Below are 18,445 nucleotides of genomic sequence, written 5' to 3'. Positions count from 1 at the left end.
AATTTACAAAACAAATTACATAAAACATGCGTATGCAATCACAAACTAAATATCAAACTAACTTTTCTTTAATGCTTTAAAACAAATATTCCAAAAATTACACAAACTTTATTCATTGCTTTTACATATAGACCCACATCAAAAGTGTAACTTATTTCCTATTATAAAATTATATATATATCTAACAATTACTTCTGGTTCTTGGAAATTTTAAAACATGGTTCAAAATTAAAAATATGTTCGACATAGTCTCTAATTTTGTTTCTCTTTAGAAATAACCTATACTCAGCCATAGTCTTTTTCTAAATCCAATAAATACAAAATTAAAACAAACGTAGGTAAGTGATAAAGGTTTATTTATCAACAAGAGCTGTCCGTAAGACAGCACGCTCGACTTTTTTATTGCTTGCCAATAAAAAAAGTTTTTGCAGTAAAAGGCAATACAAGAATCTCTGTATTTTTAAAGTGAACAATGGCCATGAGCATTAAGATATTTAGTGAAGAATTATTTTACTGAATTGTGTGATACCCTTGAACACTGCAGCAAAGTTTGAAATGTTTAAGTCAAAAGAGGGCTGGTAAGAAAGAAAAAAAAACTGAGTTGAGCCTTAAATAAATTTAATAGTATTAAACCCACTTTGAGAGAATAAGGTATTTTTACGTCACTCAGAACACCTTGGTAAATGACATAATAACATAATTTTTCAAGAAATCTATGCCAAGGAAGCAGTATATTTTTGTACAATCAGCATAATATATAGATTTGACTTTGTATGTGAAAGTATTATAGTTACCTTATAATACAAGTAATAGATAAATAGATAATGGACTGGTACTAAAAACTTAACCAAGATTCTAAGTCGATAAAAGGCCTTAATTTTTAAAACAAATCCTTGACAGAGTTACCTTCTCTTGCGTACAGATGGGGGTAATGATGTGAAATAGCATTAAAAGTTTCAAAGCAATATCTCAAAGGGTTAAGGCAATAAGTGGATTTTACCCATATTCAATGTATTTTCTAAGTCAAAAAGGGGCATAATTCTGTCAAAAACCTTGACAGAGTTATGTCCTCTTGTCTGTTGATGAAGGTCGTGATGGTAAACAAGTATGGTCAGTTTCAAAGCAATACCTCCAATGGTTTTGAAATAAAGTGAGGTGGTACAAAAAACTTAACCAAGCTAAATACACTTTCTAAGTCAAAAAAGGGCCATAATTCTGTCAAAAACCTTGACAGAGTTATGTACTCTTGTCTGTAGATGGAGGTTATGATGGTGAACAAGTATGGTAAGTTTCAAAGCCATACTTGTAATACTTCTGAAATAAAGTGGGGTGGTACGAAAAACTTAACCAAGGTGTGACGCCAACGCCGACGCCGACGCCGGGGCGAGTAGGATAGCTCCCCTTTTCATAGAAAAGTCGAGCTAAAAATCTATTTGAAAATTATCAAATAAGATATATCCCACCGTCGCTGCCACCAATTTTGTAGCGTGTATCGAGCTGTTGGTTATTTAATCTATAGCTACAAAATAAAATGATTTTAAATCACAAGATTCTCAAATGCAAATATATAATTTTTCTTGGGATACTTATCCGAAATGATTTGAAATATTTTATATAAATTTTCCTTCTGGTTTCTTAACCTTTTGATTATATATTAACTTAATTAAAAATCTAGAAATTATAAAATGCAAAAATAACAATTTTCAACTAATATTTAAATTATTCAAAATATATATTTCAAGAAGCAATAAAACTCTATTTACTCTTACTTTCAAACAAACTAAAATTTACATTCCTAAACCTATCTCTTATTTCTAACTTTTATATTTCAAATCAACAAACTCTTATCATAAAATGTTCAAAAACCGATTCTTCAAATAATGTCTTCAAATAAACTCTTCTCTATCAAACACTTGTCCAAGAGGTTTTACTTAGGCAATAAGGTATTTTTAGCACCAGTATCTAAGATGCCTGCCTACTAGTAAATACAATATTACCTATATCCAACTCTTGCAAGGGACAACAGGCAGACTAACTATTTAAATCATAAAATATGTTCTGAAGAAGTAAAGATATTTTTAGCACCAGTTTCTAAGATGCCTGGCTACTTACAACTTCGATCTTAACGGTCCGGAGCCAAAACCAAATCTAAATTCTCATTTTTTTATGCGTTTATTTAAGGTTGCCGCCGGAAAGCCCATATGGGCGACCGTACACTCAAATCGGGTCATCCTAGAGCGTCCCGCCGAGAGTTTTCGTCGATTTTTTCCAGCTTTATTGGTGGAGGAAGACCCCAGGTGCCCCTCTGGGCATTATTTCAGCCTGGGTAGAACCACCGACCTTCCGTAAGCCAGCTGGATGGCTTCCTCACATGAAAGATTTCGACCCGAGTGAGGATCGAACCTACAGCGGTGAGGGACCTGTGATCTAAATTCTCAACATTGCGCACGCTCTTATATATGCCTGTGATGCGTCATCTCCGCGGTGAATAAAACAATGATTTTGATTGGCTAAAATAATAAAACGCTTCTAGATACTGATTTTAATTGAAACTTATAAGCGTCTGTTACTTAAAGTTATTTCTCTTATGAACTACTGTGAACAATAGATAAACAATTTCAAATATAAACACTTTGAAGGATACCATAAAGTTATACTTATTTTAACGTAAAGATGATTAAAATACCTACTCTTTATACCATGATATATTTACAAATACATGATTATATTTTTCCAATACAAATGGCGAACTTATAGAAAGGGGAGGCAATAAAGTTACCCATCACAATGTTTGCGTTTCCGTCACAATGTTTCAAGACCGTGAGGTGTTAGATGTGAACTAATATAAGAAATAATTTTGTAAACAGAAATATGAAAATAATTATTTTTGAACATTTTAATATCGCACCGTTTATTTCGAAAACAATGGCCCCTTTCGAAAAAGAAATCATTCAAGTAATAATTAATTTCGATTCTACACTTAACAAAAATGATTTTTTTTTCAATCATATCGTCAGACTTGACACCACAGCTCAAGTTATAATGTCGCTGTTTATTACAGATAAAACAATTGTTCAACTTTTCATTGGCGTATCTGCCATCTTAACACAGACCACACCAATCACGTGATTAGTCTTAAGGCAGTGGTTACTGGCCGTAGCGTAACCGGTGCGCGGAGATGATAATGACGTCACGTCAAAATAATATGCACGGCCGTGCAATACCATTTCTACGGAGTCGCAAAATCGGCACGGACATGTGATAAAAAATCGAGTTCAACTGCTTCGTGAACTTGCTTTGACTTCGTTTCTCTCGACATATTGTTATCTCGATTTTTTTGACGGTTCCGGCAATTTCGAGATAGCCAGAGTTCTTTTAAAAACGATTCTATTATCCCTTATGCCTTAAATATTATTATTAGTTTATAAGCACCTTCCATCGATATGTCTCTTTATTGAAGTTTTCATCTCGGTTGGGTGAAGGTCAAGGACATTGAGGCTTAATATAGACTTTCCGTTTTGTCATTTCTTATTACGCCTTTAACGTTGTTTAACTTAGGTCGGGCATACTTTTGCTTTGTTATTCTTGATTTCAGGTCTTGCTATCTGGGCCCCTATTTGCATAGAAGGCACATACCAATGTTTGATTCGAGAAGCTGGTAATAAACAAGTTTTATTATGTTTGTGAGTCATCCTTAAAATGAAATTCTTATTCAGTGTTTTTTCAAAAACTATAAAATAATATGCATTTGTAAAATGTTTAGGCCTAAGGAGAAGACACAATTTTACCGGAACATTTATATATTTACCTTACCAAAAGCTTTCTGCAAACATTTTCAGGTTTTGGGTATCATACCAAAGGATATTATTGTGAATCAATGGCAAAGAAACTTTCACAGGGATTTAAGGCGGAGTCAAAACATATGTCTGAACCTTTGAAGCTTCTTTGTTTGATTGGAAAATATGTAGAAAAGGTAAACCTTATTTTTATCCTTTTTTTCTATATGAATGCGTTGTATCGAATGCTGTGTGTGTGGGGTGTTTTTTTTTTACTTTGGGGGTTGGAAATCCACTGTTTTTGCGATTTAAACGAATTTTGGCTTACAAGAACTACGCACTCTACCAAACAGTCACTCACACCTTACCAATCAGTGACTCTCTGACATCCAGAAAGACAGCCTACCTACAGAACATTAACAGATCATTCATGAACATTTTAATGTAGATAAAGCGTTATTTACCCCTTTTTAGCAAGTTCCTTTTTCTAATATATATTATTTTTGTCACATTTAAGTATACCTTTACTTTCAGGTATACGGCAACCAGTTCTATGGACGTGCACACAATTTAAACATGAAGTTGACAAAAGCTTATGACGAGGCATTAAAGAAGTATGACGTCATCATAATGCCGACACTGCCATATAAAGCACCCCTGTTGCCGACAAAAGATTCTACTATCAAAGGTTTGTTTGATTAAATTTAATAGGTCTCAAATTAAAGCAAAAAGTGTTTTTTAGGCTTTGTACAATAAGTTATTAGAATTACATTCATCAATGTCTGAAAATAAGTATGTAAATGTAAAATAAAGCCAGTTAGAATGTTAAACATGACAACTTCTTATACATAGTGCTTGGAATTTATTCTTTTGCATTGATCTATATACTTAACTCTTTATTATTATTATTATTATAACTATACGTTGGTAATTTAAGTATAAAGACCAGATAGAGATTTTTACAAGTTAAAAATCTCAAGTTTTGTGTTGCCTGTCTTTCCAGAACGCTTGAAAGAGACCTTAGGTATGGTTCAAAATACAGCGCCTTTTAACAGCACAGGACACCCCGCACTGACAATTAACGCGGGAAAATCTGAAGGTCTGCCAATCGGGATGATGATTGTAGGAAATCAGTTTGAGGATGCCAAGGTCATTCAAGCTGCATACGCATTTGAACAACTACAAGGAAAATAAAGCGGGAATATTAAGAAGGACTTCCGTTAAATAAATTTAGATTGAATACGAATTGGAAAAACTTTTATAATATTATATAATTCACACTTTTATTTCGGCTTAGGACACTAGTATTCAAATTTGAAGTGAACGAAAATATAGAATCTAGAATCTAGACAATTTTTGTAAAAGTTATAGAATTTGTTCTTGACAAATAATTTTATAGAGAATGAACTTTAATGATATGTGCGAAAAACTCCTACATGTATAAATGTTCTACACCTTATTTCTACATATCTATAAATGCAGGTCGAAAACCAGGACAGGACAACATTTCTATAATTCAAATATTTGGCCATTATGTTCATTTCATTTTTTTCGCTATTTGAGAAGTGCTCTCTGAGTATTGTTTAATGTGTGAGTTTTTTACTATATTTTACAATATTATTTTAACATCACTCACTATACATATACAGTTTTCTAATTTAACAAGACCTCTATTCAAATAGATTTGCATAAAATGCAATATAAACGTTGTATGCATAATAAGATAAATTGTATTTCATCCAGAATTATAAAATTTTATCATGTTTAGCCATTACTATAAGCACACTGTATATATTGTACTATTTCTCACACAATGAACACCCCTGCACTTCTCGTACTTACCAGAGCTACAACCCTTATCTTTTAAGAAGTTTGAAATACACATCATCATAAAATAGCTAGCTCCTTGAAAAGGAATGGTTGAACCCTTAAAAAGATACATACAAAGTAACAGGTGCTGTTGCTTAGATCGTCGATTATGTGACGAGAAATATGCGCATGCATTTATACTTCTTTGTTAATTCATATTCTCCTTTATGCGTTAATTTACATATACGGATGCTAATTTTAATAAATCATCATAATAAAGAAACGTGTAAACCAAATCTGCAACGAATTTATTTTTGCTGCCTTTAATTGTATGACTTTTCACTATTTTATCAGTTTACATGAATGCTAATGAATTTCTTTTTGGAAGGCTTCATGTCGCCTTATTTATATTGCAGTTTCCCGTTGCATATCACTTCAACAACAATAGTGTAATAAAACGTTATCACGAAGGTGTCACGTATACATGACTACCGTAGATTCCATATCAATAATCAACTGATGACAAAGCGATTAAACTGTGTTGGTTTCTGATATGTTTATTCTACGTAGATTACATATCACACTCCACTTAATGCAGAAAGGCCCCTGTCTAGCACCCATTTGGAAATGTAGCCTTCAAATTCACTTGGTATTGGGTCTTTATGAAAATGCTTACAAAAGTGTAAAATGCACAAGAAGAAAAACATGCACAATTCTTGTTTTACACCTTATGGATCTATTTTTAACCAATATGAACTTTCAGAATTTGCACAAACTGATGTTCCAACATCATTATAAGATCAATTCTTATTAATTTAGACTTGTTTTCATTTCCAGAGTCCAAAACATCCATATCAAATGCATATCGTACACCCTCTGGACTCTGGTCATGTTTTCATTTTAAAAAAGTCCATATCAAATTCTAATTGTACTTTAAGTAACAAAATATCAATTCAATTCATTTTTTAAACACTTTCATATGAAAATAAACAGGTAACAAAACAACAAGAACTTTGACATCAGACATACGAATATTATGTAATAAACAATTACAAATACGAAACAATAAAAATATTGACACAGTATAAATATTTAATGAATAATGCAATGGCTATTATGCTGTTATAATAAAGAAGGATAAAGATGGTGACAAGCGACAAAAATCTGATTTAACAACTGACAAAAGCTTATTTTGTTAACTTAGCAAATTAATTACAGTTCATTAATTCTTCCAGTTTGTAGGCACTTAAAAGTATCACATTGAAGCAAATAATGAAATTCATCACCAATTACGTTTTTGTGTCGCCTCTACGGAGTAGTGGCGACATATAGAGATCACTTCTCCGTCGTCTGTCTGTCTGTCCGTCTGTCTGTCCGTCCGTCACAAAACTTGTCCGGCCTACTCCTCATAAACTACTGGTGCAATTTCATCCAAACTTTACAGGAATGATCAGTACCAAGTCTAGTTGTGCATATTGTCAGCATTTTCCGGTTCAAAAATTTTTGTCAGAGTTATGACCCTTTAATAATTTTTATTTTTAAAGTTTGTCCGGACTACTTCTCTTATACCACTAATGCAAGTTCAATGAAACTTTACAGGATTGATCTGTAGCTCAGGTCCTTGCGCATATTGCACGGGTTTTCCGGTTGAATGATTTTTGGCCGAGTTATGGCCCTTTGATAAAAAGGTGTTTTTTTCTGTGTGTTGCCAGATACACAAAAGCTTGTCCGGACTACTCCTCATAAACTACTGGTGCAATTTTATCCAAACAGGAATGATCAGTACCAAGTCTAGTTGTGCACTGTCCGTCTGTCTGTCCATCTGTCACAAAACTTGTCCCAACATGAAATTGGTCATCATGAGGCGACACATGTGATTACTGATTGCTCTTGTTATTACAATATGTGAACATGTTTTCAGGTTTCTTTCATGCCAAGATGGCGGCCCTTTTCTATAATGTAAGGAGATGAGGATTTGCAAAGATAGTTCATAAGAATAGGTGTGGAATAATGAGATGTTGTTGACGCATTTCAGAAATGTTATGTGTGCGTTAGCGGAGAAAATATATCATTTAAAACGACCGCTATAATAGTAACGATAATAATAATAAATTATAAAACATATAATTCTTTAGCATTTGTAGTCGTAAGTATAATTATGTGTTTGATTTGCTTTCACGAGGAATGGTGGAAAAGGGTAGAAAACTATACATATACATATTATGACATAGTTATGTATGTGGGTGTTACGTAATACATATATATCATCACAAACTCATTAATTTTATCATCTTAACAAAACTGTATCGAACATCTTTTTAATTGCAACATTTATCTTTGAATAAATTTAGTTCCAACAGTTAATTATCTACCCGTTCTATGCAAAGAAATGTTAATAAATTATGAAAGCCTACAATTTTCAATGGAAATTAATCGGCATACAATCTATAAGAAACGTTCAAATAATAAACACAATAAATAACATAAATACTGCCAAAATTTGTGGTATGTAATATATTATAGCATATCAAGACCTAGTCATGACCCGCTCTCTCATGTTTTGGTTTTTGCACCTGTTTCACTTTTACCTTGGCTTATTCATTTTACCTCCTAAGTCGCTGTGATTGGTTATCTGCAGCCTTGAACTTAGGTCACGTGCCAAAAATGGAATTCCGGAAATGCTCCACCCGCCATCACATATCAGCTTCAGTTTCCAAGATATTCAGACGGCGGTCTATTCACTACCTGGACATTTATCTCTGTAAGTACACGTATATATAATTATTTTTTCCTGTTTCTCTCCGCCAGCAATGTCTTTATGCACGATGTTATGTATTTTTAGCGCAATTAATGTTCTTCATCATCAATATCATATTGATAACATTGTTGGCAATTTTTAAATCAGAATGAAGGTAAGATCAGAGTATACATAGAGAAGATTTTACACGAAAGTAAATAATTTAAGTGGTGAAGCGTAAGACTGATATGAAAAGATTTGCTGATATGCTCCAAAACTGCCACATTTTTATCATCAAATACCAATTAATTTGTTAATTTTTTACATTTTTATGCTGAATTTGATGCAGTTTCAAAGATTCTCAGAAAACATACATTAAACAGCTAGTTTATTTGCTTAGGCACATTTGATTATGAAGTAATATATAATGCCGAGGTGGTATGAGTCATTTGTTGGCGTCCGCGCCGAAGCGCGGCGCTCTTATGGAATGAGATCAGATTTTGTGAAAGGGCGACAGCAACTTCTCGAGCCTTTTAGTCGGTCATAATAAAAGCCGAAAATTCCGATCGGTATGAGGGTGCTTGATTATTAAATAAGAATGAAATGTCGCGATATGTTACAATGAATTTTCGCAATGCAAACATTTACAAATGAAATAACCTTTTCCGTCCATAAATCGCGCTCTTCGGGGTTTTTTATTTATCATTTTGTAGTACACAGTCGGTTATCATGTCATGGTATGTTATTGTTGTACATGTATCCTAGAATGATCAGTTGATGACCTAAATATTCCAAAAACCTATTTATAGATATATCTTTTTATCACTCCTATCGGTAAATGCCGGTCTCTCCCGGTCTATTTTGACCAGGATTTACTAGTGACCGGCGAATAGTACCACACGCTATATTGTCCGGTCTCTCCCGGTTTTGGAGTAGATGTTTGATATCGTTACAATTAGAAAAAAACAACAATAGCATGTTTCATTTTTATCTATATGAGATAAAAAACAATAAATTATGTACACGGATTTATATGTAATATAAATCCGTGATATGTACAATAATTGAGAAAAAGGTACATTTTTATGGTATTAAAATGACATTATCAACTTTGAAACATTTTATTTAATTATTCAATTTGTTATCCGTGTTTAGTAAAGATGCCGAGGAATTATTCAAAGTTACAAATTAGATTTTATGAATTATTCAATTGATCGATAATTTAAAAAATGATAAAGAAAAATACAATGTACATGTACATGGTTTAAGAATAAACAATATTATAATTATATTGAAAGATAAACCATAATTTACTGACTTTTTCAAGTTAAGCTTTGACTTATAATCGTCGGTCAATATGACAATTGAATTCTTAAAATTTATTTTACAATTTTAATAAAAAAAGAGTAGTAAAAACTCAGTATTAAAATAGCACATAAACACAAAAAAGAATAAAAGAAAACAATATTCATAAAATTTGTATTTTTTTTTAAATTAAAATTAATAGATATTACAATTATTGTATAATAAACAATTATGCTCAACATGATCAACATGGTAATATAACCAGTGTCATATTTTTACTAACTTAAAGTGTGAACAGATACCTTAAGGGGGTCTTCGCTAATAGCGATAACATGTACATAATAAGGGACAAATGTGTGGTACGTGTTGATCATGCGTTACACATATGGATTATAAATGATTGCATACATGTATATCCGTTGCTATTAATAACCACGATCATTAAGAAATAACAAGTAATATTCTAATCTCTAGCATGCCAATCAAAGTTCATAATGAACAATGTATTTCGTCCGCTCATTCATAAGTGGTATACATTTCTGGTAGTTTATAAGAATATCTTGTCATCATATGTGTACTAGTTCATCTTCACTTGCTGCATTTCTTGCTTGGACGCCCTTTGATGCTTTGCATCAATGCTTTTCTTGTACTTTAGTATAAGCAGACGATTCATTTTGAATATACGGAACGCCTCATGTGGAATTTGTCCCACTTTAAATTTAAAGTTGTTAAATGTTTTTAAAGGGGAGTCAGTATACAAAAGCTTTAATAATCACCAGCAAACAGTATTAGGTCTGGTAAACCTAAGCGAACGGATATGTTGAGGCTGGCCTAACTAAACTTGATGGAAAAGCAAGTCTTTCTGCTGATAAATATCACATAGTTAAAAGAGTAAGTTCCAAATAAGCTACAATAGTTTAAAAATATACTCATACATGTATGTATAAGTCAGTATCAGAACTTCTTAAATGCACTTCGTCATCAACCGTGTTACAAGATGTACGTGTTTTCTAGCGTGTAGATGGTATCAGCCAAGGCTTTAGGTTTGTGGTAAACGGTTTTACTCATGAGTCATTTTGAAATAATTTTATACAGAATTAAGTATATTTTTATCAAATTTTTACGCAAAATTGTAGACTCATTGTAGACTCTCTTTTGAACACTTATCTGTACTGTATTTATACTTTTCACGATTTAAGACAATTAAGAGTAGCGACAATTTCTCTTTCAACACTTTTTTTATTTTATACAAAATGTAATGTTTTCGCATCATATGCCAAATAACCATGGCTTATTGGTAATATGCCAATACCAGGCCTTTGTTCAATAAAACCTTACATTGTAAAACTTACCATTAATAACAACTTATTCACAAACAATGTACTGTTGATACAGGAATAAAAATGATCATAAAATGAATGCTGTATGTATATGAGCACATGAATTTAAGAAAAGCAAACAAAGCAGCGAAACATCCCCAACAAAATATAAATATAATTACCTTGACCAAGAGCACAAATCTCTTAACATACAGAGGTTTATGATCTTCGGAACTTTTCGGTCCTTTCCGTTATACTGCAACACTAATACGAGTTTGAGTATGTTTGTTTCTATGATAGTAAATGCATTACACGTGTATTTAATGTCGTATTATCTTTTATTAATCAAGCAGGCAACATGCAGTGATATTCTGCGGTAAAAATAATGAAATGAGCCTGGGTTGAAAAGTGTTTCTTGATTAGACGGACGCGTTCCGGGTCTTTATAAATTTACCAGAAAATCCACTTAATTAATTCCATCTATCTGCAGTAGAAAATCGGGATGATGTGAAGAGGGTATGGTGTTCCGTTGGGGCCATCGATTCTTCTCGTCAGAACGATGACAGCGATAGTGTGATATTTTATTGCCGCCATATAGTACAATGGTACTATCGCATTTTAGAATTGAAATGAAAAGGCAATGTACATGAGCATCAGGTTCCGTTTTCACCAGGAAGACAATCTAGATCAGGATCAAAATTCCTGATTTCTTTTCATTGCTTTATGGATATTAAATTGATCGTATTATACAAAAAATAAATGATACATAACAAAAACGTAAAAAAGGATAAAAATGGACGAGTGACAATACAAATATTAAACATAACCAGATCAAAATATGGGTCCATTTTAGTCTCTAGATCAACTATAAAAATGCCAATATCTTATAAAGTAACAATAGATTTATTTAAACAATTCATAGACATGGTATTTCAACTCCACTTTTATCAAATTGATACAAAATTTAATCTATGAGATGAACAAAGGAGAACATTTGTGTTTTTAATTTTGATCCTAATTTTGAAACTCATCCTTAAATCTTAGTGGACACGGGATCAGGGTTCAAGGTTATAAAGGAATTATCTAAGCTCAAACTCAATAATTGGTCAGAAATTCCCACAGAATGTAAAAGTCTGAGATTTGAGGCAGAACTCAGAAAAAAGTTTTATAACCTTAAGACAAGAGATGTTTGCCAGGGACGGGTTTGACTCTATGAACAGGGTATAGTAATAACAAGAACATACACAATGCAAAACAATTAGCCCTTTGGCAAACATAATAAAATGTTCTAGAGAAGAAAGAATAACAATAGTATAAGAAATCTGTTACTAATTGTCGGGATTGTTCTCCGGATAATTACATATTGTTTATGCTGGGCTTTTTTTATCAAAGGAAACAAGGAATAACTAGCACTGAACTTAAGGATTAATGAAAAGATAATTTGAAATGAGCCGCATCACGACAAAACCAAAATAGTGCGTTTGCGACCAGCATGGATCCAGACCACCCTGCACAGAATCAGGATCCATGCTGTTCGCTGTCAGTTTCTATACTTGTAATAGAGTTTGGTAAGCGAACAGCATGGATCCTGATCAGACTGCGCGGATGCGCAGGCTGGTCTGGATCCATGCTGGTCGCAAACCCATTATGTTGGTTTTGTCATGACGCGGCTCAAATGTTTTCTTATAGATTCATGTACATGTATTTGTTGCAATAAATAGCCGAAGATTGTAAAACAATGGTATAGTATGTACAATGCAATGAACATTAAAAGGAATGGGCAAAATTTATTAACAAAAAGTATGAAAGAAAAAGAAATCTGGAATATAAAGTAAGCGTTGCCATGGAAATTCCAATGTACATGTAATTAAAAACATACAGGGGGAACATCAAAAGATCCATGTATATTAACCTCTTACAGTGTAATGTTAACGAGGAACTCTGTAAATATTGCTATATGTATTTAATGTATCTTCCATACCTCATTCACAAATGGTACAGAACAGAACATATAGAGAGGGTAAAATACATGAAGTAGCAGCTGATAATTATCCGCAAATGTAACTTAAAAGCTTCATTAATATTTTATCAAAGATAATAGAAACAGTAAAAAATTTTACTTAGATTTTAACGTACTTGATTCACAGTCTCTTGAACACCTTAGGTTTTTCTCACACCAGATCAGCTGGAAAGTCGTCATGCATATCACCTATACTCATTACAGTAAAACACAACAACCAAAAAATTTAGTTAATTTCAGTATCAGTTGAGTAACTCATAATTTGTATTCTTACACCAGCTATAAATATCCGATTTTGTCAGACACATTTTGTAATCGTTTAACTTTATTTACGACCATTGCAGACCAAGCTCAGTCGGTACATCCAGTCTGTGCCGTCTGATTGTAGTCGGCTGAATTGAGTTCTGAAAAAAACTTTGAAACTTTGAAGCTAGTCAGTCAGTACATATTTTGAAAATTTCCCTGAAATAATGAATGATTTAATCCAGACTGAAAGATGGACGAGTCGAATTTAAATTAAGATATTTAGTTTGGTAAGAGCTAACAAAAACATTCTAACAGTGAAAAATTGACAATGAAATGTGTACTAGTATATGCCGCTTGTATATAAATTTATAACGTTTTATAATTTATTAAAAATATAATAATTTCGTACCACACGGTAACACTTCTGAGTATAGATCGCAATTGCTTGTTCGTGGTTATTTTGTGTACAAAATTTATTTTATTTCGATTGTGTTGGAAACTATAAGCTAATTGAAACACTCTAAAATCCGTTCATTGAATCAACCAGTAACTAAACAATAAGCGTAAAGTGTCTTGCTCACGGAAACAAACGAATTTCCCTTGACTTGGTTTGAACCATGCAGCCAGCAATACTAATATTACGAGACCAACGCCTTAACCACGTGGCCACGCCACCGATGTTCATGGTTATATATAAAGCAAAGGTATATTTCGGATTAAAGTGACGTACATAACCTCTCAATTTTTTAACGGCCGAAATTAATGTAATTAATAAAGGAGAAAAAACATCCAGAGACCGAAAAAAATGGCAACTGTTCAAAACACTCGAGGGAAAAAGTATGTTATGCTATATCAGTGGAATAACCATTATGTTATACATTACGGCATTGCCTGTTTGTCTGTTAATAAATGATTATAAAACCATTTTTGTGGATATACCTTAGACAAATAACAAGTCCGCAGGTGCTTTGAATCTTGTTGTTGTTGTTGTTGATACTGTGTCTGTCTGTTGTTGTTGTTGCTGTGTATATGATCTGATATTTATATATGTCTTCTAACATACCTTGTTTTATAGTGTTTGATAACCATGTTAAAATTATCTTGATGCTTACAAATATTTTCTGCTACATCAGCATTTAATGCGATGTTCATGTACATGATGTCGTTTGATACTAAGTAATTAATCGACTGGACTTAATTACCACAACTGTTATGATATCGATGTCGAAAAATGATACAAGTGAATTCTAAATGCTATAATTGAGCCGTGCCATGACAAAACCAACATAATGGGTTTGTGACCAGCATGGATCCAGACCAGCCTGCGCTTCCGCGCATTCTGATCAGGATCCATGTTGTTCGCTTACCAACCCTATAACAAGTAGAGAAACTGATAGCGAACAGCAGGGATCCTGATCAGACTGCGCGGATGCGCAGGCTGGTCTGGATGCATGCTGGTCGCAAACGCAATATGTTGGTTTTGTCATGGTACGGCTCAATTATGATAAAATGCAGCACATCATGTGTCTCAGAAATCTTAAAATATCTTTAGAAAATTAAAATCATTTAATGATATTTGGATTATTGATTTAGAGCATGTTAAATGTTAAATAACCGAAGAAAGTAACGTGGAACATGCATTGCATTTATGTGTCGTAAAAATGTAAACAAAGTAGTATTTTGACTTGAATACTAAATCATTATAATTATACCATTTACCAAAAAGCAAAATATAGTTCATCTATATAGCCAACAAATATTTTTTCGGAAACTTTAACAAGATACATTAAAAATGTTTCTGAGATATAAAAATGAAAGCATTTCGGGGCTATAATGCCTTTTATCATCTCCCTATGCAACTATTCTTATGTAAACTACCTTTCTATTTCAGAGCCTGACGTAGAAGAAAACACTGCAATCATGCCAGGTAACTAAACATTTTCTTCTCCCCACCTATCTTCAACTCCCAGTAGTAGCAGTTTTTAAAGTGAATTGGCTAATAATAGAGTGAATAGGTCAATAATAGAAGTGACTTGGTCAATAATAGAAGTGACTTGGCCAATAATAGAAGTGACTTGGTCAATAATAGAAATGACTTGGCCAATAATAGAAGTGACTTGGCCAATAATAGAAGTGACTTGGCCAATAATAGAAGTGACTTGGCCAATAATAGAAGTGACTTGGCCAATAATAGAAGTGACTTGGCCAATAATAGAAGTGACTTGGCCAATAATAGAAGTGACTTGGCCAATAATAGAAGTGACTGGTCAATAATAGAAATGACTTGGCCAATAATAGAAGTGACTTGGCCAATAATAGAAGTGACTTGGTCAAAAATAGAAATGACTTGGCCAATAATAGAAGTGACTTGGCCAATAATAGAAGTGACTTGGTCAATAAAGAAGTGACTTGGCCATAATAGAAGTGACTTGGTCAATAATAGAAGTGACTTGGCCAATAATAGAAGTGACTTGGCCAATAATAGAAGTGACTTGGTCAATAATAGAAATGACTTGGCCAATAATAGAAGTGACTTGGTCAATAATAGAAATGACTTGCCAATAATAGAAGTGACTTGGTCAATAATAGAAATGACTTGGCCAATAATAGAAGTGACTTGGCCAATAATAGAAGTGACTTGGTCAATAATAGAAATGACTTGGCCAATAATAGAAGTGACTTGGTCAATAATAGAAGTGACTTGGGTCAATAATAGAAATGACTTGGCCAATAATAGAAGTGACTTGGTCAATAATAGAAATGACTTGGCCAATAATAGAAGTGACTTGACCAATAATAGAAGTGACTTTGTCAATAATAGAAATGACTTGGCCAATAATAGAAATGACTTGGTCAATAATAGAAATGACTTGGCCAATAATAGAAGTGACTTGGTCAATAATAGAAATGACTTGGCCAATAATAGAAATGACTTGGCCAATAATAGAAGTGACTTGGTCAATAATAGAAATGACTTGGCCAATAATAGAAATGACTTGGCCAATAATAAAAGATCTGTATTATCATAAATAACTATGTTGATAATATCAGAGTCTGCCGTGGTAATATCACAAAAATTATAAATGGATGTTGTTGGTAAGTGAGTTACATGATTCGATATGGCATATCTTTATATTAAAGGTAATAAATTGTTCCAGAATAAAATATTATAATTTATCATTGAAATGTTCCAATCTCATTAAAATCAGATCATCGTTTTCACTCCGTTACTCCGTTACTCTTCGCTACGTAATATATATACTTATATATGTGTATACTTATACGTATACTTTATCACTTTAAACTATATCTTTTTTTCTCTTTTTTTTCGATTTTCTTTTATATTTTCTTTATAAGAATGTCAAAATGAAACATTTCTATTGCATTTGTCAAAATTTGAAAGTGTTCCAATTGCATACCAATCCACTTTAAGAATGGTTAATACGTTTTCCGTCAAAGGCCGATACACATTTCAGCACCAGGAATTGTTATAATCCCGAAAGTCCTCTTTTTTGTTGTAAAAGTGATAAAAAATATTAAAGCGTTTTTCAGGAATTTTCACATTGTAATGACCGCTTTAAATGAAACTGTTGTGGAATTCTGGTTAACATGCCAGAAAATATACTAAGTCAGTGCTCGAGGTGATAACTTGAGATTTTGTTTACAAACAATATGTGATATATGTTAACACAGATTTGATCTTTCGTACTCAAACCTTGACCTAAGACCGGTGAAAGATTACCCAGTGTTTTACTTTTCCATGTTCCATTCAAACCAAATGTATTTAATATGGTACACGATCGATAAACCAAGTATACAGGGTGAAGCAAAAGAACACACGTGCTTAAGAACGACTAGCCGGTGGTTTTCATTTAGGTCCTTAATTGCAGCAAATTACTAGTGCATTTATTATATATTTGTGGCATATTTGATATAATCAGAACAAGGAAATTTGTCCGAGATTTGCCAAATTAAATGTATGTAACCTTGAACATTTAAACCAAACATCTCCTTTAAAGTAGCACGCCTCCAGATTCATGTTAATTAAAAAAATGGAAATGTATTTAAAAGTAACATAAAGTGAGGTGAGCAAAGAAAGTAATTTACATATTGCAATCGGCACTTACAATCCACGAAAATTACCAAACAATAGTCAGCATATGCAAAAACAGCCTTTACTGTGTTAGTTACGCAGTAGCAATATGGTAATAAAATACTGCAAAATCAATGTTAAACCGCACATAACATGTAAAATATAACTCGGATCTTGATTGCTTTTACTATGGAAGCCCTGGAGGGCCATTTTTTGTTATTGGTTATTTGTTTTTAGTTATTACTTAATTGTTATTTGTTATCTCTTACAAGTTACGAGTTTTAAACGCGGGAACAATCAACAACATGAACTCCGGCAGTGATGACGACTTCCAGGTAAAGTATTATTTTATCAGAGATTGTTTTTGCGCCTGATCGTTTAAATGATCATTATTGTTTTTTCTGGCTTTTCACTCATGACCAGATAGTTTCCAAAGACATTTGGAGACAGAGGACCAATTTTACATACTCCTACAATGAACTGAAATTCATACTACATTGGTGTATAATTGTATTCTTTTCAGTTTGCGATATTCGTCTTTTGGTAGGTGTTTTGCGGTAATATAGTCAAACCCAAGTTTCTTGCATAATTTCTAATTCCCCTTGTTTTTGGATCGCCATTTGTAATGTCAGGTGTGTATTATTTTGACGTGCAAAGCCTACATTCTGAGTTATAATTACGAGTAGAATTTAAGAGAATTTGGTGCTGGACTAGTAGATAATGTTATCTAAGTCTCTGACATAGCTTATGATTAATTTATGTTCATAAAAAAAACATGCTGACCATCAATTTGTCCACAGGCACTAGACACAATTAATTTACCTATATACGCCTATAATAGTAGAATATTCTTTATATATAGTATTATAGGCGTATATGGGTAATGACTCAGAAAATATTTTTCTATGCCTGCATACGCCATGTATTATTTCAATATGCAATAAAGAATATGCACCTCTTCAAAGGCTAAAGCTCAAGGACTTATTCAGTGATTTTTTTACAAACTCATCATTGTGGGTCCTAGGACTCGCTGGGCTAACTGGGCTATAAATCTATGAGTCCTAAAATTTAGGCTGACAAATCCAAGTTACAAGCTTAATCATTTCGCTTTAGTGAAATGAAAGGTATATTTAAAAAAAT

General features: G+C 32.8%; 1 protein-coding gene across 1 annotated transcript; it reads left to right on the top strand.

Annotated features, from left to right (window-relative positions):
- The first annotated feature begins 3,595 nt into the window (after nt 1-3,595).
- LOC132724294 (uncharacterized protein in nthA 5'region-like) lies at nt 3,596-6,013 on the top strand. The gene is made up of 4 exons (XM_060709133.1): nt 3,596-3,658; nt 3,840-3,973; nt 4,311-4,464; nt 4,780-6,013. The coding sequence occupies exons 2-4, from the start codon at nt 3,878-3,880 to the stop codon at nt 4,968-4,970; spliced, it is 441 nt and encodes a 146-aa protein (XP_060565116.1). The 5' UTR covers nt 3,596-3,658; nt 3,840-3,877; the 3' UTR covers nt 4,971-6,013.
- The last annotated feature ends 12,432 nt before the right edge of the window (nt 6,014-18,445 follow it).

Source organism: Ruditapes philippinarum, unplaced genomic scaffold (assembly GCF_026571515.1).
Source record: "Ruditapes philippinarum isolate M1 unplaced genomic scaffold, ASM2657151v2 ctg16271_1_1_1_1, whole genome shotgun sequence".
Classification (NCBI taxonomy): Eukaryota; Metazoa; Mollusca; class Bivalvia; order Venerida; family Veneridae; genus Ruditapes; species Ruditapes philippinarum.
Note: the sequence above shows the minus strand (reverse complement) of the source record. Positions and strands in the feature narration are given on the sequence as shown.